Below are 27032 nucleotides of genomic sequence, written 5' to 3'. Positions count from 1 at the left end.
TCCCTATGTGCTTACTCGAGTTGCTTCCATCTGAATAGCTGATTAGGAGTGGGAGTGTCAGCAGCACTCAGTTATACCTGAATGATAGAAACATAGATGTTAGGATCACAATATACACAGTTGTATCAATCCACTGAGACAGGTACTTCGAAGTGATGACTCCCCTATTACTATAGTTTTCCCTTCTGGTATCCTGTTGTGGACACTTTGCCAAGGAGAACACAGTTGTGCTCCTGGCATCAGTGCTCTCTCTCTCTCTCTCTCTCTCTCTCTCTCTCTCTCTCTCTCTCTCTCTCTCTCACTCTCTGTTGCTGTCTCTGTTTCTCTTTCTCTCTATTTCTCTCTCTCTCCTTTCAGCAAACTAGGACAGGTTTACTCTAATGTTCAAGGTTGTCTGTATTGTCCAATTAGGGAGAAATTGTTTTGCAGCCAGGGATCATGGAACAACAAAAAACAAAGGACAACATCAGCGACAAGATCAACACAAGGAGAACAGAGGAGAAGAGGAGGTAGAGATGGAGGGAAAGGACAGAAACAGAGTCGCACGTAAACCCAGACTGCAGAAGAGAAGGAACAGGTCGGAGTGGAGAGCGGATGAGAGACAAGAAACCAAAAAGGTAGAAAGGAGAGAGAGAATGAGGTGAGGAGAGGAAAGAGAAAAGGCGTCGTGACTTCCACCCACTGAACTATTCACACGGGCCTTTGTAGGAGAGCGGAGCACTTACTCATGCTCACACACAAACACTCTCACACACACCCACATACCCACACACACACACACACCGGCTGCATGGAATATGAGCCATGCAGCTGTGGCTCGCTGTGTCCCATCCACCACCGCACTGATGCTCACTGCAGCACAGGGGAGAGAGCTGAGCAGGATCCAGCGGAGGACGGCTGACCCAGCTCAGAACCACCATCACACCCCGCAGAACCAAATGGGTCTAGAACGCAGACGGACAGACACAGCCCACACGGGATCGACTGTGTGATAGAAAGCAAGTGGATCGGGTCCCGAGAGCAGAATAGAACTGAACCAGGGCGGGTCCAGCTCGAAAGGAGAGGTAAACGACCAGGTCGAAAGCACAGCTGAACAGATCGAGTCTAGTCCAGATCTAGTCCAGGTCTAGTCCAGATCTAGTCCAGGTCTAGTCCAGATCTAGTCCAGGATGTCTCGTTCTATGAGGCTTCTTCTCCTCCAGAGATCCTTCAGTGATCACATCAGATACTCTACCTCCAAGGCTCTTGATATGCTCAGCAAGACAGCCGGTGAGAGACGTCTGTCAGGTGAGTGTGTGTTTGTGTGTGTGAGGTAATGTGAATGCATGCTCATGCATGTATGTGTGTGTGGGATGACTGCAATGTAAGACAATGTATTCTATGCCAACATGCCTTCGGGGCATGCCTAATGTGTTACACACATACACACACCCACATGTACACTAGCTATAAGGGGCAAAACTGCTGTGTCATCCCAGATGCTCATCTCTAAAAGGAGTGTCTGTGAGTGTGTGTGTTTGTATTCAGCAGCTAAAATGGTTGACAATGAGGCTGTCTCATATCAATCCTGAGTCAAAATACATTTGTGTGCTAAAATAGATTTATGCTTGGTTTTTAGTGTTGGCATTTGGTGTCTTTCTGCTCTACCACCTTAGCTAGAGTGCACTTATCCCAGGTGCTAAGCTAGCTAGCTCATTCATTAGTTATGAAATGGAACACGATGGAGGATATCCATTAGGACAGACTTGTAGCTTTCTCTAAATTATAAAGCCACAACCGGAACATAAAAAAAACTGTCACTCTACTTTCTAGGAAATAGTGCGGTAAGGCAGTAATGTTGAAAATGTTCATTTGTGTGTGTGTCTGTATTTCTAGGTGTGTGTATGTATAGTATGTGTGTGTGTGTGTGTAAATGCCTCTCACTAGAACATGTGGCAACCATACTTGGCAAGGCCTCCACTCTGCTGCTGGGTTCCGTCATGTTTACAACCCGTACACCTTACAAATTAACCCAGGTGATCGCCAACCCCTCACCCCCTCACCCCCCCACTCCCCACCATCACCCTTACCCCCACCCCCCCTCCTCCCCTTCGGGATGCCATCTTTTCCCCAACCGAAACCAAATGTCCCGTGACTTCAGGTCACCGGCCCCCTGGCCTCGCAGCTGCGCTAAAGCCAAGCGTGGCAGGTGATGTACGTCTGCCCTGTGGTGAACGTCTCCAGGATGGAGCCCGACCCCCTCTCCTTCACGGCATATCTTGCCGCATGCTCGTGCCATAGTACATGAAAGAGAGAAGAGTTGATCAAAAGTGGGTCAGGGCATGGAAGCGTTGAGTTGATGGATGATGCTTCTGTAGGCAATATGCTCTGTCTCTCCTCGCTCTTGCTCTCTTTCTCTCTCTTTCTGTCGCTCTGCCTTTCTCTCCCTCTCCCTACCTCTCTCCACTTCTCCCTCTCTCTGTCTCTCTATCTTTGTCACCCTCTCTTTCTTCCTCCCTCTCCCTTTCTCTCTCTCTCTCTCTCTCTCTCTCTTTTACGAGTGGTAGTGAGAATTCTGTGGCTAAGCCAACGAGTTTGTATCTAATTAAACCTAATGAGTGGAAATTCCTGCATACTATCAGAAGGAGCACAGTGTACAGTACTCCGTACATGCGTGTGTGTGCTGGTTTGTAGTAGCTAGGGTACGGCCAAAAATACATGTATAAATATTCCCAAACCCTCTTCAACGTCTTACGAGGATATGTACTCCTCCCCTCCTCTCCTCTTGCCCCATATTTCCCACTCTCCCTAAACCTAAATGTTCTCACGCCACATGCATGTGGAGGGGGCAGCTACTGGCATTGTACATGACAGGCAATAATGTCCTCATAGTCTTCTGAAGGATCTGGTCCTCATCAGTCCTTTGTGCTCCTGAGCCCTCTCATGCTCTGGTCTTCCAGCAGACTGGTGTCAGGGCCCATGAGGGTGTGAATGGCTGGCGACCCTCAGGGTGTTCACTGGGCTCTGTTTCCCTCCACAGAAAGCAACACTGTTGATGTGAAGCCCTCTTTCCTCCAGAGTCTCTCTCTTCCCCTATTCCTCTCCCATTTCTCCTCTCTCCTTCTTTCCAGCTCTTTCTCTGTCTCTCATTCTCTCTCTCTCCAACTCTCTCCCCGCCTCTTTTTCTGTCTCTCTCTCTCTATCTTTATCTCTATCGGTCTCACTCTCTCACTCTCTTTGGTTAACATTGAAGACCTTGGAGGAAACTGGGCTAGTGTCTCTCTGATTGCTCCCTGGTCTGTTCCTTAATTTAGAGTGACATCAGAAAACAATCTTATGCTGGCATAGCTTGAATAATAACAAAACAAATATGGACACCTATTTCTATTGTTCATGAGTGCATTCTTTGTATATCTGTCTCTCACGTGTTTATCTTATGAAAGGGCACACTTTCTGTCAGCCTGATCCATTTAGGTGGCCGTTTTGGAGGAGATGGGCTGGGGTTGGAATGAGAGGCATGTCCTCTGCTCCTTTAGAACTGATGGAGGAGGGCAGGGGTCAGGAAGGTCAAAGGACAACAGGAAGCCTGCCGGGGGCACAGTGTGGGGTGTGTGGTTAGTGTATGTGGGTGGGTGTGCAGTGAACATTTCAAGATCCAGTTAGGCTTTAATCGTGCCTTTCAAGATTCCATTCAAGGATGGTGTCCTTCCGTATGCAACAGTACACTTGAGAACGACAAAGTCGTGATCGGAAATCTCACAAGAGCAGGGAAAAGACGAGAGCGTGGGCCGTTGCCATGGAGATCTACTTTTATATCTGACACTTCTGACAGGTATTAGAGAGAGAATAACTGGTGCATACCGTAGCTGTTGTGGGATGTCGTATTGCAGTATCTTTCTCTGTTGTAGTGCAGTCTGACATCTTCCGAACACTTCCATTTCAATGTCTCTCTTTCCTGTTGTCATTATATGGCTTACAAGTTCTGATTTGTCATTTTAAATACCTTTATTTAGTAGAACTACACCACGTTTTCGATGCAATTTTTTTATGTTTTAATCAAAGTTAATGGTTTTTTGTGTGTGTTGGTGTAGGTGTGTGTGTGTGTGTGTGTGTGTGAACCCCACCGATCTAGTATACTGGACTGAAAGCCTCATCCGTAGGAGGTGCATACTCTTGTTCTGGCCTAGCTGGCCGGTTCCCCACTCTTAAAACCAAGATGCCCCTTATCTATTGTGGCCCTCCAAAACTTTACAGGGGCCCAGCAGGGCCATTTCACACCCCAGGGCCGCCAAAGGAGGAAGTCAAAGGACGTGTCACATTGTGACATCAACATAGACTTCCTCGAATAAAAGGGTAACAGGCAAGAATGTAGCAATTAGCTTCAACAAGCTTCTTTCACCGTGTTCTCTGCCACTTATATCCAGCCAAAGGCCAGATGTTTCCAGATGGTTCCTTCAACTGTGGTCCAAGGTGGAGGGGTTGGTGATAGTGTAGGACTGGCATCGCCAAGCACACGTGTCCCTTTTTGAAGCTGTGGGCTACAGACATGGGCGCAACTGCTCTGGTACAAGTCCCTTTCATGTCCACGGTGTCGGTTAAGTGGCCTATCTCAACACACTTATTTTCGATGGATCTCAGTTGTCTTTTCCAAAGTAAGCAAGTAAGTAAGTAAGTAAAATTTATTTGTATAGCACTTCTCTCTGATAAAAATCACAAAGTGCTTCACAACAAAATGCGATACAACACCACAAATTAGGATACAACATTTAAAATAGAAAACATGACAAACAACCATAAAAACCCATCGACTAACTAAAAGCCTGCTTGAATAGCAGTCTTCAATTGCTTTTTAAAAGCTTTGACAGAAGTCGCACACCGTAGACAGGGAGGCAAGACATTCCACAGCCTAAAAGCCACTGCTCGGAATGATCCATCCCCTCTGGTTTGAAAATGAGTTCAGGGAACCACTAGTAGCTTCTGCCCTAATGACCTCAGATTACGAGTAGGAGTATGAAGCTGTATCAAATCAGAGATGTAGGGAGGAACGTGACCATGCAGGGCTCTAAGGTAAGGACCAAGATTTTAAATTGAATTCTATACTGGACTGGTAACCAGTGAAGTGATGCTAAAACAGGTGTGATGTGTGCTCTTTTGTTAATATGCATTAAAAGCCTTGAAAAGACATCAGATTCATTCATCCCTCCAGCTGGGACTTATTCCCATTTGTATCCTCCCCGCATCCTAAACCACCAGAACCAGAACCACCCATGATGTTTGCACTTTGTGTTAGTCCTTTTCCCAGTGTCTACGTCTTTGGCAGAGGTTTGTGGTTGAAAAGATTGTAGCATTTGAGGTCCAAGCATCAGTACATTATGTTTAAACAGGAATATCTGCATCTGGTAGAGTTTTAATCCTCAACCCCCAAGCCAAGTTGACAATCCAACTCTATCAACTTTTTGCTCTGGGGGTCTTTTGTATCAAAGAATGAACTGCTCTTCGTGTCATGTGGTGGTCTCTGCATCCTAATTTGAAAGTGTTTGTTGTTAGTCTCTCTGTTTGAGATGAGCTACCAAGATGCACATATTCTTCATGGATCATGTCAGTTGGTTCTTTATGGTTTGGCCTACAGCAACTGTCCAATAAGAAGATTCAAACGCCCCAAAAAAGAACATAAGCACATTGTATGTTTCATTCAACGCCGGCTCTGATACATTCCCTGGGAGACGTGTAGATGAGTAGAAGCAGGCCATCCATCTTGTTCCTTGTTCCTCTCGGTCCTCCTCTGAGTCTTAATTAAAGCCTGTGTGGATCTCATTGATAAACCATGCCCCCCACTCTAGACTGCCAGTGCTTTAGAAAGAACATAAGAGCTATGTGCTCATGTGTGTGTTTCAGCATGTGTGTTTACCTGTGTGATTCAGCAATGTTTGAGTGTGTGTGTGTGTGTGAGTGCGTGTGTGTGTGTTGTGTGCCCTTTAAGATTACCAACAACAACCTCCCCTATGGCTTAGGGCGATTAGACTTGATTATTGAACCAGAGCCAAGGACATATGTCCTAACCTCTCCCTTCCTCCTCCAATCCCACTACGTTTCATAAACACAGTCTGTACTCCTCTGTGGTTTTGCCTTTATGAAGAGGCCCAGATTGACATGACACACATATGCACACAGACACGCATACATCATAAGTTTTATTTGGCCTAAGGCGATTTTAATCAGAGGAGAATTCCGGTGGCGTCTATGGGTGTGTGGCTTCTAGTGAGATGTCTCAGAAATGTTAATTAGGAGAATTCAAAGTGCGCGCAAGTGTGTGGCTGAACATGAGTGTGTTTGCTGGCAAGTGTTTCCTTGAGTGTGTAAAAGATTGTGTTGACATTAGTTATCTCTTATCAGGCCCTTGGGTTTAAACATGCCTTCCTGTTCCTCAGCTCAATTGGTCAGAGTGTTGAGTGCAGACCAACTGTCCTACTGGTACCCTGGGAATATGTGTGCATGTGTGGACCTCACATTTCTGCTTCAACTGCAACCTTGTATAGGATTACCTTTAGAATTGACCATGTAACTTCAGCATACCTTGGCGTTTCCAAACTAACGATGACATCTTTGGGTTTGAGGGCAGAGCTGTCTGAAGGAATTTATGATTGAATTAAAGGCGCGCAACAATGTTCCTTTTCAGTGACTTGCAGCTCCCTGGATGCTGCTCTCACACCCTCACAAGGAGGCTTGTTTCTGACGGCTCAGGAATGTTTTCCTAAACCCAGTGACTCTTCCCAACTCATGCCAAACTTGTTTACTTTCCTCGATCTGTCCCTGTTCATTTATGGAGTCAGGTGGCTGAGCGGTTAGGGAAGCGGGCTAGTAATCAGAAGGTTGCCAGTTCGATTCCCGCCAGTGCAAAATTACGTTGTGTCCTTGGGCAAGGCACTGCACCCTACTTGCCTTGGCGGGAATGTCCCTGTACTTAATGTAAGTCGCTCTGGATAAGAGCGTCTGCTAAATGACTAAATGTAAATAAATTGAAGGTCTCTTCAACTACAAGATTTCCTTAAAGGCAGAAGTGAAAAGAGAAACTGTCATCCTTCTGGATCTGCTGGGACAGGCTCTGCAGGCCCTGTACTCTCTCTCTCCCACTTCGTCCTCTCCCTCTCTGCAAGGGCCTAGGAGTGTTTAATACAATAACATCCCTCATGAACCTTTCAATGTACGAGCCCTTAACTTTTCAACAGTCACCCCTCTTCCCTGCCCAGGCCACTCTTACACGGTCTATGAAGAGGTGATTGTTTTTAAAGAGCACCCGGAAAACACTTCATCGCAGATAGCCAGACATGACTGGGTTGGAACAACAAGGATTCAAGTGTCCTCCAACCCTGTTTTAAGTCCAGACACTTAAAAACCAACGCTTTAAGAACCTTTGTTTTAGCACCGTATGGGATACCCGAAACAGTATGTGCAAACATTGGGGAAAGTTCTGTGGGTGTGGGATAAATCCTAAATTCTCAGTTCCTGTCAATGTATGCATGTGTACACATACACACACACAAATACATTAAAGACACACACATACACACACCGGACCCTTGGTCCACTTTAATGTTTGAGTCAGCACTAACACTGCTGGTGGTACTGTGCTATCTCAGCTGTACAATACTGACACGGCCAAATCTGTCTTTGTTAGTTTGACTATCTTTGTGAGCTTCACTTTAGTGTAGCTAAGTGTAAACGTTGCTGTGTTATGTTAGCAATGTCCTGTCAAGGAGCGGGAAGTTGGGAGGAAAGGAGGGATGGACCGGCGGATGATGGATAGGCTGAGAATGAGAGGAGAGGGAGGAAGGGTGAGACAGAGGAGGGTTAGAGAGGGGGTGTAGAGCCAGAGAAAGGTGAGGTACACAAACTGGCAGAAACTAAAGAAGAAAAGAAAGAGGGCGAGAGATAGAAATTGAGCGAGAGAGAGAGAGAGAGAGAGAGAGAGAGAGAGAGAGAGAGAGAGAGAGAGAGAGAGAGAGAGAGAGAGAGAGAGAGAGAGAGAGAGAGAGAGAGAGAGAGAGAGAGAGAGAGAGAGAGAGAGAAAGAGAGAGAGAGAAGAGAGTGGGGGAGGAGGAGGGGAAGTTAATCTGGCAGAGCTCCTGCATGCCTGGTAGTTTGTTGACCTGGGGAGATAACAGTAACAAGGAAAGAGCCCAGGACTGACTGCTGTCAGACCCTCCAGAGATGGTGTGTGTCAGTCTGTGTCCTGTATCTGGCTGTATGTGTGTGTGTGTGTGTGTGTGTGTATGTATGTGTGTGTGTGCATTTGTCCATATGTCTGTCTGTATTTCTGCGCTTCTGTGTGTGTGGGGGGATTTGTGTGTGTGTGGGTATGTGTGTGTGTGTCGATCTATGAGGCGGCATGTTGTGAGGGTTTGTCATCCAGTCTGGGGGTCGGAAATAGAACATTTAGGCTGTAAAGGGATTAGCTCCACATCTATTCTGGCCAACTAAAGACAGGAAGTAGAACTCTGCAGGGAAAGAGTGGCCATGTCACAGGGATATTACCAGCACAGCCAGACACATACACATTCATATAGTGTGTGTGTGCACACCTGTGTTTAGGGGGGACCAGACTAGAGTAAGGCCATCTTTGTCTGATAACAGCAGGACGCGGTGCTATTCGTCCTTTCAAGTCTCTGATACGCTCGTTTAAGCAGAAATACCACTGGAATGTGTCTGACAAAAAACAGCAGTGTCAGAGGAAAATACGTTTTGGGTGGAGAAGATATTGTTAACCTAAATGTTGATCCAATACTGAAAATTCTGTGGCCATTCATGTTTGCTTTGGTGAATGAGATCAACACAAATAAAAAAGGATAGCCTTCCATCCTCAACCCTTACTGGAAGACTTGTCCAAGAAAAACTCAGGTTTTACATCAGGTTTCCCCGATCCAGTTCCTGGAGAGGTACCATCTTGTAGGGTTTGAATCAAGCCTTTTCTAATCCTGATTGACAGCTGGTACTAATCCCAGCCTGAATTGTATCAGGACTATCTCTGTCAATGAAAATGTCCTAATCCTCCTTTCGGTAACGGTTACCCAAAACAATGTAGACAGCGAAGATGAGGGAAATCATGACTAATAGACCCGGCATTGATGACGACTTTTGCAACTGCCACATTCCGGCAGAACCAGCTCCAGATGGAAGGTTTTAGTCCCCCGTCAGAAACGCGTTCCCATGTCTTGCGTCTTTACGACCTCTCAGGGTGCTTAATCCCACCGGTATGTTGTTAGTTCACTTCCCTGTTGGGCCTTAATTTCCTGTCCTTTCCCATTTTCTTTTCAATGTTCTCCACTACTGGGGCGGCCATCTTGATTTTGCTCAGCTGCTGTCTTGAGGATATTTGTGGCTAATCCCATTACCTAAATTGCCATATCACCCCCTGCTCAAACTCAATACCAGGATTGGAAAATGCACCTGTATTCACATATATTACCTAAAGTAAAGTAAAAGCCAGTGGATGTCATCTATCATTAAATACATTAGAGACCCATTTTCAATTATCAAAGCTGATGTGTAGAGATGAATGTCTTGGTGTGCATAGTTGCCCATGGAGCAGGAATTCTACATCTCTAACTGTTGTCATGTACCCCTCTAATCGATAAGCAGGTTTGAAGTCTGTGAAGCAAACATATTGGTCTCAAGGCAAGGTCGCTCCGCTTTCCAAAGCAGTGACCTAGATTCAGAGTTTCCTAAGGCTGTATATTTATGAGGGCGACTGGGCTCACAGCTTCTGTGCTTCCCCTGGCAACACTCTGTCTTCTCTTCATTTCTTCTTCTTTTTCGTTGCGTTTGTCAATGGCGCAGGGATTTGACATATCCCTGCCAGTCATGTGACTTCACTCATCAAGCCCATATGACAGACCATAGAGATCAATTAAGGTGTCCACATGTCTCTGACCTCACAAGGAAAGGCCTTTGTTTGAGGATGTCATGGTCCATCACTTGCAGCAGTCTTATCAGACAGTGGGCCAACCTCTGAATGTCTGGTTTAAGGGATCAATTAAAGGTGTTACTTAGCGGAATAATAGTGAGGCACTTGTGACTGTTTCAACTTCATTGACCAATGACTATGTTGTGGTCATCAGGGATGTTCCAAGAAGGTGATTTTGGCTCCAGATTTTCCTAAAATAATTTGGATGAGACTGGAGATGAGCCTCCTTTTAGGTCCACTCCATCAGGATGGTGCCCAAATTCAATCCCCAGGCTTGTCCTAGGGTCTATCATTTTGTTTCTGAAAGAGACTTCTACAAGTTTTACAACTAATCTCACCCCAGCTAAAGTACCCACTTAGCATTTCTCTCTTTCGATAGGGAGGTGTGACCCTTGACCTTTCACCCCAGAGTCACTCAGGGATTGTGACCTCTCTGTCACCCCAAAAGGCTGGACAGGGGGCTGCCGGCTGAGGGTTGTCACCCTCCGTGTCACCCTCGCCCCATGCCTGTGAACTCTTCTTTAACTCCTTGCAGCTGGTGCTGAGGCGAATGCAAGCGCTGGAGCGGGTGGTGTTAGCGTAGTGGTCAACTGACACTTTGACAATGTTTTGTCCATTCATTCTCCACGTGTGAGGTCAGGGTCAATAGAGCTAGTGTGTGTACGACAGCGTTGGCCCTCACTGAACGCCACGAAGGGTCAAAAAGTCATTTTTCCTTCCCTTAGACACAATGTTATTCATTTGATGGTGACAGGAGGGTCAAAGAACAAAATGGCGGGTGTTGAATGTTCTTGGTTAGGTATTTGGGGAATGTTATGTACTGTTTCAGGGTTTGGTTTTGAATTTGCCTGAGGTGACAAGGTTGTTATCACTCAACCTTTTTGCTCATTTGAGAGTCTTGAGAGTGTCTTCTTCGCATCTCCCATACAAGCACTTCCATTTGAAATGTAATGAATAGTAAACATGTCCAGTCTTTTCTTCTCTATGCTGTCTTTCTCCGGGGTCAATGTTCCTGTCATGTGAACCACTTCACGAGCTTTTGGAAATACATAGGCACTGAAATGTGAGCTTGAAAAGCCCTGTCTCTCTCAAGCTCTGTCAACATGACAGTTTGTGGATATACTTCAAATCCTAAGGGCATTGGACAAGAGAAAATAAGTGTCCCTCAGCACTTAGTCTTTCTGTCCCCTCATTTATTTGCTTACCCATGTTCTGTTCGGTTACTGCCTCAAAGTACCCGACACTAATCCTAGCCCAAGGAGAGGAGAAACTTCATTTGTTTTGTCTTGGTTTATGGTTTCGAGTCTGAATTTCTTTTCTCATTTTTTTTTTTTTCTTGTTTTCTACAGACAATGATTCTTTTTCTGCCTTCTGGTTTATACTGTCCCAATCCTTGTGTCAGCCACTGTACAAGAGCTCTGTTGTGTCCTGGGGATACTAGCGGCATTGTCTGCCAACAACAAATCTGTTGTGTGCTTTCTGATGGCAGCATCATGTGAGAACCATCTGAATGAAATGCTTACAGTTCAGCTGGAGGGGAAATTAGGTTTTTCTTTTACATTTGAATACATTAACTACCTATGTGCTGTATGTTCACAGTTTGACCTTCTTCCATTCACTTCAACAGTCACTGTTGTTTAAGGTTTGTTTACATTGCTTCTATGTCACATTTAAGGACTCTGGGCCCATTTTATGGTCACAGACCATGAAACGAATGGTCACTGGCGCCTTCTCTCTTCCTAGCGTTGCTTTTAGTCTTTCTCTTTCCCTCCCTTTCATTTTCTGTTGGACAGCCTTGTGATCTCTTTTCGGGGACATCAATGGTCAGGGTCATATTAGCATATGGAGGTGGCTGCTGGAAACCTGGGAGAAAGAGGAGTAGGTAGGGAAGGAGGAAGGGAGGGAGGGAAATAAAGAGGTGAGCAAAGTCATAACTGCTGGGCATATGGAAGTGTTGTCACAGCTTCCAGCCCCATCTGGATGGTATTAGAGCCCCGTCCAATCACGGCCTCTCTGACATGGGGTGGGGGGCAAGGGCCAGGGGATTGGGGAATTACAGGTCTTACTGCAACTCCTGTTTATCATCCTACCCCAAGACAGATCATCTGTGTGTGTGTCTGTGTTTGCGTGCATGTGTGTGTTTTTGTGTGTGTGTGTGCACCACATCACTCCTAGATGTTGACAGGACAAGGTTGTTGCTTGCATGCCTAAGAATGGACGTCAAAGGATTTTATCCCATCCCAGATTGTGCGGTTGTGACTGGGGGGCACAAGGACTTTCAACATGTGGGCTTGTCTCAGCCCCTTCCCCCTCCAAGTAGAGGAGGTATACCACTACCCTGAAAGGGAGAGAGAGCAGAGATGTCATTCGGAATATTTGGCATTCTGTTCCCACTTTTAAGCTTTAATAAGTTGCTGACTCCTGAAACCTAAGTTCAAACCTTAATAATTTAGTTTGGGCAGAAAGCTGACCTACCTAGAGGAGTTTTGACCTCCGACCTAAAGACCCCTACCTCACAGGAGCCCTTTTAAGGCAGAGGAAAGCCTCAGGGTGCCAATCTGCTCTGTGTTGGCTCACACCTGGACATCTCAAGTCACATTCAAAACTTATCTGATGCATTCTCTTCATCCTCGGTGGATCTGTGTTTCGTCTGCCAATTCTTTGGATTTCTTGATGGTGGATCCTGGTCAGCTGTGTTGCGAGATAAATATTTGTATGCCCCACTGCTATTCAGCAGTGATTTACAGGGATGCAAAAATATACATAAACATATGTGCATCTTCATAAATAAAGCACCATACACATACTTGTGCGTGTTGTGTTTGTCCAACACGCCTTCACCTCCCCTGGTGTCCTTCAGGAGGTCAAGGTTGATGATTCTAAACTAATGAGCAAATTAAGACCACTCTGGAGGTGTATAGAAGGTCCTCCCTCATGTAATTCATCAGTTTGGAGTTTGAAGGGCAGTAAATGAACCTTTGTACTAAAGAACAAGGGGAAACAAGCCAAGCCAAAGAGAAGGAAAAGACAGTCGTGAGTGTTGAGGACCCTTTATAGGAAGTTTGTTGATGGATTTATTTGGTTGAAAATGCAGGCTGCACTTATCCTCCCCTCGATTGTGTCTGGTTATCTCCTCTCCTTTCATCTCCCAACTGAAGACCCACACGAGCCTTGGGGTCGTCTCTGTTTTCTCCGAGTGTGGCTGAGTGGAGAAGCAGCTTTGAATCAGAGCTAATCTCCCAAGTCCAACCTGGTGTGTGTTTGGTGGGACAGTTGAGATGTCTGGAAGGGTCGTCATGTGGTTTGCTGGGGGGGGTCGAAGTTTACCCTGGATCAAAGGTCATGTGGGGGGGGGTACCATGGGTCATGTGGGGGGGGGGGGACCATGGGTCATGTGTAAACTTCCTGTGTTACCCACTGGCTGTGTTCAACCAGGGAGACAATAAACACATGTCGGTGAGGAATCTAGCCTTCTCTGCTTGTGTTGGACACCAGTTGATGGAGTATTTCTGTTGAGTTCCGGTGCCCATCGCAGAGGCGATCAAGGCAAACACACTTGTAACACACACATACGCACATATACATACACACACATTCTTCCATTCCACTATCATCTCCTCTCATGGCCTTGGCATGCACCGTGCCTCCCTCTCATGTTCTCCTCTCCCGGGTCCTCATTTGTGCCCACTTAGCCATCCGACAATTAGCCTGCTCTGCAGCTCAGCCGGCACGCAGCCCCCTGGCCTGTGGGCTCACTAGGAGTGATTTATTGGGCATTGAAAGGAGCTTGCCACTTGTTTGGCACCTATGCCAACCCTTACAGACAAGGCTTTCGGATGTCAGCGCCACCTTTATTCAAAGCTGTTAATCATTGTGTCAGATGGATCCATACTGTACTAAAATACCCTGGGCACTGTCTGCTCCACCCAATAGGAATGATAGATTCCATGTGCTGCGAGGGATATTTCTTCATCCCAACTTTTTATTGGATGGATACTGTCAGCCACTGTTTGTTTTGGAGTAAATGAAAAATCCGTTTTTAAAACGCTTTATGTTTTAAGCTGTACTCACGTACCTTTTCCTAGAAAACCCTTCTCTCTTTCTCTCTGTCCATCCTCTCCCTCTTCCCCCAGTCCCTGACTTTTTCTTTAACTCACCATCCCCCCTCTCTCCATGTCTAAAATACACCGTCACTAATCCTCTCTGTGCATGACTAATTAGAAAAATATGAGAGATGATCTGAAGGCACTGTGTGTGTGTGAGTGTGTGTGTGTTTGTGTGCATGTGTGGGTGTGTATATGCGTGCGTGTGTGTGTGTGTGTGTGTCTGTGTGTGAGTGTATTCTATCACTGTTTGAAGTTCACTTGTACCTGATAAGTTGTTTTTGTGAGACCAGTTGACTGCTGTTAGATTGGCATCAGACTCTGAAATAAGACAATGTTTTCAAGATGTACAGGCCACAAAACTGGGGTAGAGAATTTAACAACCTCTATAGGAAACACAATACAATGGTCAGATCCATGCTGGCCTTACAATGTTTTCATAGCTAATGTCCTCAATGTTTTCTGACACATAATGCCCTTCCTCATATTACCCATACTTCCCTGTTGCCCATCCATCATGCTAAGTAAAAAAAAAAGGAAGGGAACGAGAGAAAAGGAGAGACAGAGGGGTAGAGGGAGAGAGAGGGTGTCAGAAAGAGTCATTCTTGTAGCAAGAGTTGATTGCTGGAAGTTAATACCCTTATATTAGATGCTATGAAGAGTGTGTTCATGGCAGCTTGACACATTAGCGTTGTCTCCGAATACCGTTCAACTCCATTGCATGACATGGTCATGCGGAGGCCACATATGGCAACGCTTTGGCAGGAGGTAAAACACAATTCTTTTCTCCTCAATAGACCCCAGACAGTGTAATTTACAGCCATCTGAATGGATAAGAAGCCTTGAATAGTCTCTCAAGTATAGTTTATCAGTGTCCAAATGGCAGTGTTGTGACAGATTGTTGAAAGTAGAACAATGTGCTGTTTCTAGGTAATCTGTCTGGATGGCAAAATCCGGTTTGGAGCTGAGAAGTGAGTGGGTGCAGGGCCATAATTATGATATATATTAATGTCATAAATCATTTCTCTTCTGCAGGTAATGTATCTCTCAGCCCAAAACCATGTCCCTCTGGGTAATATATCTGAGCCTACCATCAAAGATTCTCAATTAGCGATGTGTGTGTGTGGCGGGGAGGGGGGGGGCATCAACTTTCACACTGAATAATGCATTCATGAACACACACACACACAGACACAAGTACCTGTTAAATTAATATCGGAAAACAGATCTTCAGCCTATTTCTGAAATCCCCATCATATTTCACTCTCTCGCATACCCCTGTAGTCTTAGCGATCTTATCAAGTTTGACATGCGTGTGTGTTTGTGTTTGTGTGTGTGTTATGGTAACAGCACAACAAGGGAAAAGCAGACATGAACACGACAGCCTGGGGATATGAAGGGAAGCATCAATCAGGGCCAGCATCATGACACACAGACACCACATTTGAAGTGTGTGCCTTCGTTCTATTGAGCGTGTGTGTGCACGAGGGGTTCATAGCTGGACTTTGTCATGGATTTTCTGCAAGCACTCTCTGTGTATCCACTTTCTCCTTCATGTCACATGATCTCCAGGCATTAACCCACAACCCCTACAACAGTGGTTCTAACTTGACCACGATAACAAAAGGGATGTCTCTTTCTCTCACACACACACACAACCACCACCTCTCAAAAGCACACTGAATACTTTTAATTAATCTTCCATACTGCGCTCCCAAAATACCTGACATTTCAGATTATTTTTTGAGCATTGTTGTGTGCTTGTCCCGTGAGTTTAATAGCTGAGGTCAGTCGGTTGGGTAACCAGATGAAAGAACGACTGTCCATTCTCCCACCTCCGCTGCAAAAGAACACAACACCACTGGCCACAAAAATGTTAAACACTTTGGAATGATGACCCTTTTACACAGCAAAACAGCCTGTAGCGGAAGCATTATCTGCAATGTATGCCTTTAGGCATGTGTGTGTGTGTGTGTGCACGCGCTTGAGTGTGTGTTTGTGTGTGTCTCCATTGTGAAGATGATCGTCATCAAAGCTTTGAGGGGGGCTCGGCACAGGCGTCAGGCGCTCTGTCTCCCTCAGGTTTCCTCTGTGTGCGTGAGACACTGTCTCCCTATCCCTTCCTCTCTTCTTCCCTGTCATTGTGTTATGCGTCCGTGTGTGTGTGTGTGTATACGCTCCATAATCTCAGTGATAGCCCCCACCCCTGCCCCACCCCCCCACCAGCCCAAAGGTCTATTTCTAGAGGATCCTGTTTGGAGCCCAAGTTTCAGCTCAGTCTACATCCTCTCCATTCAGATACACACACATCTATCAGTACTCCCACACACACACACACATACATACACACACACATTATCTCAAAGAACATCAGTCAGGGCTGACAACACTCATGGACAGAGATAAATACAAACAAACAATATGTGTGCATCTATCAGGGTTTCGGCAACCACAAACACACACACAAATAAACACACAGACAATAGAGATCACATTTATTTGGGTCAGGATCAGGATCTGTGGAGTTATTTCCCCCGACGATCAAAATAATTATTTGGAGCCAAGGTGTATTTTAAGGTGTATTTATCTGCGTGTGTTTATGTGTGTTTGTTTGTGTGTGCGCATGCATGACTCAAGTCCCATCATCAGGTGGAAGCAGCTTTATAGCCTTGTTAATTTGGACCAGCTAACCAGAGGCAGGCACACACATACAATCGGATCAGGGGGGCTGAGCTGACCCCAGGAGCTTGGTTATCTCTCTCTGTGTATCTGTTGATATGGCCTAGGGTGGTTAGTGGTTAGACCCATACGGCCAATGAACTGTCACCTGGCCTACTTCTCTGTTTGAGGTAGGGGGTGTCTCCTCCCAAGGCAAGCCCAAGAGGAGGCACCGGTGTCGGGTAAAGAACAGACGATGCTGGCCTATTTATGTTGACCCCACATGATGAAATATACAATGTGGGGGGGTGGGCATTTTACATGGATGTTGTCACGGTGCATTATCTAAGATTTATGTATTATTATTATTATTATTATTATTATAGCTATCTTCCCTTAAGCATCAATCTGTCCCATATAATTCTGTCCTACAACTGATACCATTGAACCGCTGAGGAAGAGTGTCTTCTTGGGGATAGAGGGTCTGGTCCTGGTCACTAGAGATGGTGACTGCTTGTTATTTGTCTTTGCTCAACTGTTAGACAACCCATTCATGCCCGTCTCTCTTTTCCTTATCTGCCTGTTAAATGGAGCGCATTGAAAACCATCTGACATGACACACACACACGTGCATACACACACACATACACAGAAGCACTGACCCGTATGAGTGGAGGGCTACGTTGGTCTTTTTGGATTCACGTTAGGCCTCATTGCACTGGGTGCTGGCCTTGGATGGAAATATCCATCTGTAAGACACATACACAGAGAGCCCCAAAAACCCATCTCTGGTCTGAGGGGCCAATGATACACAGAAGAAGGAGGTCAAACACCAATACAATCATCCTTCCTAACAGATACTCTCTGAGACCAACTGATAAAGAACAGTTAGACTGTGCCTGTCACTTGTCAGAACGATTTAAAACATGCCAGGTCATGGTGTGAATACACAAAGTGAATCTTTTCACAGGGTTGTCCCTTTAACTATGGAATAATCTTTTTCCCTTGTGAAACCTTTCGTATTCAGTGCACGGTTGCGCACTGAACAGTGTATTATTTTCCTAAAGAGCGTGGGAGGTTATGGTGTGTGGCTTTGCTTAACAGTTGCCTGGAGAACATCACGAGCCATGACTGCTTTCAACAGGGACAGACATGGAAACAAACTCATTAGGTGAGCGAGGATTTTCCTTGCCACACACCGTTGCCTAGAACAGTGTTCCAACCTCATGCCACCTCAGCGACTCAGCAAAGGCCAAAGACAAGTGATGACGTGATTTAGGGATCCTAGTTTAGATTGAGGGGGAAAGAAAGAAAGAGAGAGATGCAGACATGAGTAATGTGTACTTTCTTCCACAAAAAGCTATTCAAGTTTGGAAAACTTTAGTGTGATGTCAGCAATCTCACATTCCAAATGATGAAAGTACCAGTTGATGTAGAGAGAGGAGAGACACACATTAAACAGTTCTATTGACCAGATCTATTAAAAATGTTCCTGCTGTAAAATGTATTGACAGATGACTGAACAACAGGGTAACAGATATTTTCAGTCTTAAATTGTTTTGGGGAAATACCATGGTTGAATTAGATTTGTTATATTGTGTTAATGCTGGTCCAAACAGTTGCCAGTTCTAGCATTCTTTAACTGGTGCCCACTGGCCACTGATGTGTTGTTGCTGTATCAACCTGTAGGTAAAAGTGTGGTAAATGTGCTGCCTGCTCCCTTGTAGGCTCACGGTGACTGTCATTAGCATAATACCCGTCTTTTCAGTCAGCGACTGGCGTTTCCTTCAATCCTGGCCTGTGACAATAGACCGACTCACAACCATCCCTACAGTTAATGTGTAAGTGTATGTTAAATGGTTGCCGAGTGAATAGCTTGGGTTGTCGAACCACCGAAGTCGCATGGACGAATTGTAACACGTTTGGAGCAAGCAAGAACTGAAGCAAAATATCTGTCTAAATCAAGCGCCTAAATGCAATTGTACGTTTTAAATTATTTCTTTCTCGTTTATGCTAATACCATGATGCCACTAGTGGGTTTTGAGCACAACACGCTTCTTGACTAATTATTTAATTAGGTCATATAAAATGATGTCCAGGCAGACGTTTACCATCTACCCCCGATGGTTTCTGTATGTAATACGGTTGAGTGGGGAGAAAGTCAGTCCTCCGGTCTTGTGAGGTTTCCAGGCGGGCTGTGTGTGGTAGAGGGGGCTACGTAGAGGTGGAGCCAGCAGTGGCTGAATTTGTCCATTCCTAAAGCCTGAATCACCCTCCTTCATTCACATTCGCGCTTGAGACCGCCCTACGGGAGTGCGTGGAGAACCTTGTATCTAAAAAGCGAGGACTTTTACGTCGCCTTTAATTCAAAACAGTAAATATGGATTTACCATATTACGCGTTGGCCAGAAGACTTCTGGAATTACACGTATTTTGATTTAGAGTGTATTATTTGTTGTTGTTGTTGCGAGGTTCGACTCATTGGATTTATCATGCGAGCTGCGATCTAACTGGAAGTAAAGCTGTGAAGACTTGAACCAGGGAGCTGCTGGAGTTGACTAGTGGGTTTATGTTGAGTCTCCGGTGCCCCCGAGAAAGCACTATGATTTTGACTCGTAAGTAGTCTAGATAACTCATACCTCTGGAAAAAAAGAAATTATATTTTAAACGTGTTTTATAATGTTCATAGTCTTTTATAATGAATCATATAAGTGGAAACACCTAAATATTTTAGTGAAACCTTTAATTGATCTTCTCCGGCATCTGAGACGCGCATTTTGAATTAGTTTGAATTACCTACAGGCTACAAGGATTTATTATTATTGTATTATATTATTTCAAGTATATGTTTTGAGACAGCTTCTCAGCATTTTTTTGGTCTCTAAGGGTTCTTTACGGGCTGTCAGATAAGCAATATCCCCCTGCCTCGCAATCGCTCCCTAGTCTCCATCGCTCCTACACGTAGCTCAGAATTTCAAGATAAGAACGGATTCGTTAACCGAGACCTGCGTTCTTTCAGAAGTTAAGACTAGGATTGAACGGTTGTCTGTACATTTTTGTGGAACTCTGTTTAGACTTCATGCCATTACGCACAGCACACCCATACTGTGCGTCTTGTATGACTTAACGTTCATTCAGTCGCCGGTTGGTAGCCTACCTATGAGCACAATAAGCTCACGTAGACCACCTTTTGCTTTACTGGTGGCCTTTTGCTGCGGAGCTTGAGAGAAGCGCCTTCTGTGCAGTGGCGTTCCCAGACGCTATTCTGGGCTGCGTCTGTGTATTTGTGTTATGTGGGATTTCGGCTCAGAACTTAACTGTGCTTGTTAACTGTTTGGTGTGTATGGTGGCTTCTTTGTTATTTCAAGCTATAGGCTCGAAAAAGACAGTGGCTGGCGGTTGATTTGAGTGTTGTGCAAAGTAAGTTTGTCATTCCATTTGGGACTAAGTGAGTGTACACACACACACACACACACACACACACAGGTCATGGTGTGGAGTAAACAGGGATGTGACAGCCTTTGTCAGGGCTCTCCGGAGTATCATGGAGCCAGCAGAGACACTCCCTTGTGGGGCCACTTTGGAGCTTATAGGGGGCAGGGAAGGAGACGAAGGAAGGGAGAGAGACAGGCCAGGGATGTTCCTAGTGCCACCCTGTCTAGTCTGCTGTCTGTGTGTGTGTGTTGCCCCCACCCTCCCTCCCTATTCAACTCATTCAGCTTTCCTGGCATGTGATGAGCAATTCTCTGAATTTTATACAGTAAAATATCAGCACTCTCTCTACTTTTTAGGTAGATGGGTCTTTTATTTATTAGTATCTGTGTACTAACAGTACCTCTCTGCTCTCTATTTTATTTCCCTTCTCTCTCTCCCTTTTGCCTGTCTATTTCTCTACTGGGCAGTCATAGGGAGTGTAGTTGTGGACGGTGGTTTAGCAGGGAGGGGTGCGAATGAGGAAGCACGCTTCATCTGAACTCTTTGTGAGTCAGGAAGGAAACATGGCCCTGGCCTTTCTGAGGGATTGACCACCATTCATTGGTTTTGAAGCAGTACAGAAACAGCTATGTTTGCTCTAAGCCCCATCCTTCTTTTGGCCTTGGTGGTGTTTTCAAACACACACACGCACACACACACAGAGCCATCTGACTGTGGGTCTGTTGAAGGCTTATCTCTGAGTCTGGATGTGGGAGTATGGGGATCTGGCCACCTGATCTGGGTCCAAGGCCCTGTGCAAATATAAATCTGTCACCAGAGTGTATGGAGAGACCTTGGGGGGTTCGTATTGTGTTGATATATCTGGGCCAGCTGTGTGTGTGTGTGATGTGTGTGTGTGTGTGTGTCTCTGTGTGTTTGCGCCAACTGTCCCTGGATGAGCGGAACCAACCAAGGGGTTGCTTAACATCAGTCTCATGTGTTTGTGTCTGTGTGTGTGTGTGTTGGGGTGTGTGGGTGCACGCGTGCCCATGTGTGGAGTAGAGAGGCATCCTATGGCACCAGGCAGATGGTGGTACTTACCTCCAGGCTGGTTCCTCTCAGGGAACACCAGATGTCCTGACTCTGGTCTGGAATGAAAGAACCCGATACCCTCTTCTGCAAAATGACTGTTTTATTTTTCCATATTCATTTTTGTAATAGTCTGAATCTCTAGAGAATCTTAATCTATCCAAAACAGCTTGTTAGCAAATGTTGGATTGAAACTTGTTTACATTCTCCATGAACATCTGTTTTGGGTCTGAACGGCCATTAGAGATAATAATGTGTCAAACATTTAAGTGTGTGAGGGAATGGTCTTCATATACAGTTTCAATGTTCCCAAGCTCACTGTTTGAAAGTCATTCAATACTCTGTAATACACTGTATATTTAGCATTTCATCAGGTTCTAAGGGAATACCTGAGCTAGGATTGTGTTTTCTCTGAGGCATCTCTCCCCATCTCATCCCTCCTCTCTACCTGTCTCTGTGGGGATCACCTTCTTTACACCCCATTATTCCCTTTAATCTCCCAGCTATGATATCTGTCTGCAGACTCTCAAACAACTCACCTTTAAATTGTTTACAAAGGTATATCTAAACTGCAGAGCCATTGCAATTGAGGGGGAATGCTATGGCACACAGCATAACTCAGCCAAGACAGACTCTCTCTACTTCCTGCACTGGGCAGGGGAAGTAGGGGTCGGTGATTGTGAGAACTTCCTGTCACAGGAAAATGGGGGAACAAGGAAATGGGACAGAGTAGAGAAAGAGAGAGAAACATGCCAGGAGATGAGCGAAGGTGGAGTGACGAAGGAAAAGTGGAGGGAAAAACAGTGGGGTGCCATTGGGTAATTTTAGAAGGGGAAGAGAGGGAGAGCACTGAGGCCTGTCTGGCCTTTTAGTAGCTTCAACTTTGGCACAGTTCCTGCAGGAAAGCCCTATTGTGATCCACATTAAATCTCTATTAGCATCCATTCTCTTCCAACTAAACCTATTGACTCTCTCTTCTTTTCATACAATAAAACAGTATATGAGTACATCAAAACAAATAGTTTTTATGACGGACATTGGAAGATGCAGTACCATTACTCCTTTAATTAGGTATCTAAAATAAGATCCCAAACTGGTGGTGTGTATCTGTGTGTGCCAACAGGTGAGATGGAGCTAGGTTGTAGATGAAAGTGTGTAGGACGGTTGAATGTGGAGAGGAAGATAGGGGTGGCTGTTCCCTGGCAGAGGGTAGTGTATTCCCTATCTGCTTGGCAGGAAGAGAAATGCCAGAGGAAAGCTGGCCTCCAGTTTTTGCTCCCAGAAGTGAGGAAGTCACTCAGGTTAGAAATGGAGATGTGTTTGCTTGCTAAAACCATGTCATTCTTGTCTGAACTTCTGCACTTTCCTCCAGCTTGACTTTGATGGACAATGATTCACAAAATGAGTCAAGGAGGAGTGCCTGTCTTGCTGAAGGCAATTGGCTGGAACTTAATTGGCTGGAAAGTGACAGGCCACTTCAAACATTTGAAATTGACATTCCACTAGTACCAAACCGTCTGTGTTGCTAAACAACTCTCAGAGGGCCTCATTAGCTCACACATGTATATTTAACAAAGCTTTTTTTTTTACTTAAAAATCTTATCTATTGTACCGTTAAGCTCAAAGTTACCTAAACAAAATGTAAACATTCCAAGTGTTACTCTGTGCCTCAGCGCCACAGTAGAGGTCATGGTCTGTATTTAACCACAAGGTGCTTGCACTGGCAAACCAGCCCTTACAACCAATGGAGTGTGTGTTTGTGTTGGCCGCCATGCCCCCTATTATTCAGACAGGAACAAACGGAGGTGTGGCCTCGTTGCCGGGTGGCCCACGGTCACTCCAGCACTGCTCAGTTCTGCTAACTTCCTGCGAGGAAGCCGTCTGTCAGGAAGTGACATAGTAGGAAGAGGGTTGGTGGTGAGGAGGACGCGAGACAGAACACACCCGACATGTCTGAGCTATTGTAGACTGAGATTGCAGGGGGTGGGGGCAGAGGAGACGGCATGCAATGCATTGTAAGCTCATGGAGATAGATGGGTGGGGACAGTCTATTTGTATGTGTTATCTACATTTCAATTAGTATACTGTCTTTTAAGTAGCTCAGGCCTTGCAAACACGCACACTTACACACAAACAGGAAGCCTTAACTCAATGTGTGCCAGCAATTCAAGAATGTTGGTATAATTACTCCTTGGTTTGTACGTTCCTTTGGGTTCACAGCCTTCTAAAAATACCAACCTCCAAACACAGCACCGCAGCCAGGCTGAAATGCAATTCCAATTCTCAGAAGAGAAAAGAAGGCTCCCTTGGCACATGAAAGAGTTGTCCAAAACATGGCTATTCATGTGTAATTTGACACCTGGTTGCGTGCGGGTGTCACCAGGCTTGCCGTGGGACTCCCTGACCCCTGGGAAGGCGTGGGGAGACCCTGTGTGTCTGGGCCGTGTCACGCCTTGCTGCCGAGGGTCTGTCTGCCGTCTAGGCTTGCTGTTAGTATGTAAATACAGGTATAAGGTGGAAGACCACAAGCCCATGGCTCCTGGTCCCGGCTCTAGGATCTTCTAGAAACCTCTCTCTTTTCTCCCTCTCTGTCTCTTTTTGTCTCTGTCCGTCAACATGTGGCCCTTTTTGTAGCTGGCGCAGGGAAATGAAAGCACTGAAAAGAACTTTGAAATGGTCAGATCACTGCATATTCTGTAAGATTGAAATTGAAATGGAAGAATTGTTTCTCCCATTCGACCAGCTTTTGGGCTCTTATTCTCTGTCCTATTAAGCTTCTCCTGTTTGGCTTTTTATAGGCCTTCTCTCTTTCTGTTTATTATATTTCAGGTCCCCCCACTCCTGTTTTATTTTACATGCAATATATGTCTCTCTTGTCCTTGCACCCGCTCACCCCTTGGTAAAAGACAAGGGCCTCTTACACATGCTCGCATCTCTCCCTCTCTTCTTTTCAAGTGTTTTTCCCCCTCGTGCTAGAGTTAGAACACCAGGTCGTTGCTGTAATTTTGTCTTCCAGTGAGCTGGAACTGGGTACCCATTTGGTTCTAAAGATGAAGCGTACCACCCTTGCACACTTCAGGGACGGCAACAATTACCCGAGAAAGACTCAGAGAGAATGAAGTAGCTCCATTAGACTGGAGGAGATATAGAGGGCATGACCGGCGCTTTTTGTGAAGTCTGATTGCTTTACTTGATTTAATGTTCTTACTTAAGAAAGTCTGAAAATAAACCCGAGCCAGTGCACACATAATACATAAAAACCGTGAATGTTTCAAGCTAATATTATATTACATAATTTAAGTGCTTATATTATTTCAGCTGATATCATTTGAAACCTATTTGATTCAAAGTCCGGGGAAGGCAGGTTTGAGTTACGGCCCATTTGGCATGTACCGTCTGAAAGAGTTTTCACAGCTAATTGAGACTCGTCCCCATGTCTCCCCAGAAGTACAGTGGCGCCCCAATGACCATTAACGCCACTTAACAAACTAGTCCCAAATGTCGCAGTCAATGTCTAAAATGACCATGAACACAGATGGGATTTTGTGAGACGCTGTTCTGACAACGTGGAGGAAGGCTTTGGGGCCCCAGTAAGTGGTGGAGAGGGTGTTGTTTAGCACCCTTCTGGAGACCTTCCTTTGGAAGTTATGTGTGAACAAGGAAAGAATGCATGTGTGAGGGAAAAGAATGTGTGGCCAGTGTTTTCAATGTCACACACTCAACGTAGCGTGTGAAGGAGGCTAATATGGGTATTGTATACCATGCTAGTGCCAGGGATTTAGAAGCATGTGAGAGAGGAGTGAAGGAAGTGGGCTGGCTGATAGGGTCAGGGGGTTCACATTATGGCCTTTTGGAGGTGCCCGAGCCATATTCTGACTGCATCAAAATGTTGCTTCTTGCCCTTGTTTTACACCTAAATTAAGATATTTGTTGTCTTTAAATGTTTGTTTTACAGGGTTGTTCATCCTTTATGTCTCTGTCCGTGATACATTGTAATGTACTGTCTCTTCCCATCTCTCTCGCTCTCTCTCTCTCTCTGTCTCTCTATCTCTCTATCTGTCTCTGTCTCTCTCTCTCTATCTCTCTCTGTGTCTCCCTCTCTCTCTCCCTTCCTCCAGAGATTGAAGCCAAAGAGGCGTGCACCTGGCTGCGGGCGGCAGGGTTCCCACAGTACGCCCAGCTTTATGAAGGTAAGGACCCCTGGGACCTTCCTCAGCTGTGCCTGATCCATTCTGCTACACACCAATGCTGACAGATGAATTGCCATAGCAATTTATCAAAACGCTAACATAATCCCAGTTTAGGAGAAAAATTACTTTAATCCTTTTTTCACAGTTACTTTTGTGAGAAAATCACATAATTTCACATTTAAACTGATGTAATCAGTTTGCCTTTCTAGGTAAGGCTACCGTTGAATTTTTTTAAGGCTGTTTTTCAAAAAACACCAGACTACCGGTACATTTATTATGCACGCTTTTTATTTTTAAAAACGTTGTGAAATTGCAGAAGCCAGTGACATGGTAAATTCTTTATGGCTCATGAGATCCCATTTAGAGCAAATTAGCTTGCTATGCTAATGTCAACGTTAATGTTGATGGGTCATTTGTTGTCAACTCAGTAAGTGGGATAGTTTTATCTTCCTCTGGTTAAATCCAGGACCACACTCTATAGGCAAGGAGATAATCAAACAAGACACAAGACCTGTTTTCTTTCTTCTGTCCTTCCTTTCACTTGAGTGGTCAGTTCTGTCATTTAATGTGCTAATGTAATTCTCCAACCCATGTACCTCAATTGCTTTGCTTTTGCAGTAGATCCCTACCCCCAGCCACTCACACACACACACACACACATGGGGCATTCCTGATTTGCGAGGGGTGTGTTTTCACTTGGTGTCATTGGCTTCTTTTATTTACAAATGCAAAGGTACAGCCCTCCCTTCAAACCAAGAAGCCCTTCTAAAGTACACTAATTCAAACAGTGCTGTAAGACCGAAGTATCACAGAGTCACAACAATTTGCTCATCTTTTGACCTCCACAAGAAAACCTTTTCAACCCTTAATGTCTTTTTCATCCGTCAACTGAGAAAAAAACAAAAAAATATTCAAAGATTCATCAAAAGAAGGTAAACAACTAAGCTTGTCATATAATCACAGACATACCACAGTCCTTTATCTGACCGTCACAACTAGAAGCCTGATAAAATCAACTTTGTGGGAATTTCATCTCCTGTCACCAGACCAAGCCCGACCAGGGTGTGCTATCTGTGGACGGAATGGGACGTCCAGCAGGCAAAATGGCAGGGTAGAGTGATTAAGGTTGAGTGTGACCAAGCCATACGCAGGGCACATTCTAGTGTAGCCACACACACGGTCTCACAAGCACATGAAACACACAAAGGAACACCCCCTGACAGAGTAGGAGAACAACACGCCTTTGTTATACAGACACACACACACACACACGCACGACCACTATAAATCATGGCTCCCTGCAACACCTTTTTTTACTCAACAGTTTACTTGCTGATTCATTCCCGCCTTGTCCGGTATGGAATTTCTGTTGACGTAAGACCCGCTATTCTCCCTCTGTTTTAATCTCATCAAAATCTCTATTGTCTCTGCTGTCAGGTCTATTGCCCTCTCTAAAGATAAACCGACAGATAGCCTCCTGCTTGAGTACAGTAAGGTAGAAGTGCTTACCTCCTGAATAGAATGTTTTTCTTATCACCTTTCGCCCCTTAGGGGCTGTGCTCAAGCTATCTCCTGTAAGGGCTGGGCCCTGGGTTGGCATTCCTCCTCGGTATTTAGGTCATTCTTTCACCCCTGTAT

The 27032-nt window shown here is 45.2% G+C and overlaps 1 protein-coding gene across 1 annotated transcript in view; it reads left to right on the top strand.

Moving 5' to 3' along the window:
• The window catches only part of dlc1 (DLC1 Rho GTPase activating protein), a 69270-nt gene that overhangs the window by 26359 nt on the left and 15879 nt on the right, over window positions 1-27032 (top strand). The window contains exon 5 of the mRNA XM_067250055.1: window positions 25323-25394. Coding sequence (XP_067106156.1) covers window positions 25323-25394 — 72 coding nt within the window. The remainder of the gene's footprint in view (window positions 1-25322; window positions 25395-27032) is intronic.

Source organism: Osmerus mordax, chromosome 14 (genome assembly GCF_038355195.1).
Source record: "Osmerus mordax isolate fOsmMor3 chromosome 14, fOsmMor3.pri, whole genome shotgun sequence".
Taxonomy (NCBI): Eukaryota; Metazoa; Chordata; class Actinopteri; order Osmeriformes; family Osmeridae; genus Osmerus; species Osmerus mordax.
The sequence above is the reverse complement of the archived record's forward strand: the minus strand, read 5'-3'. Positions and strand labels throughout refer to the sequence as shown.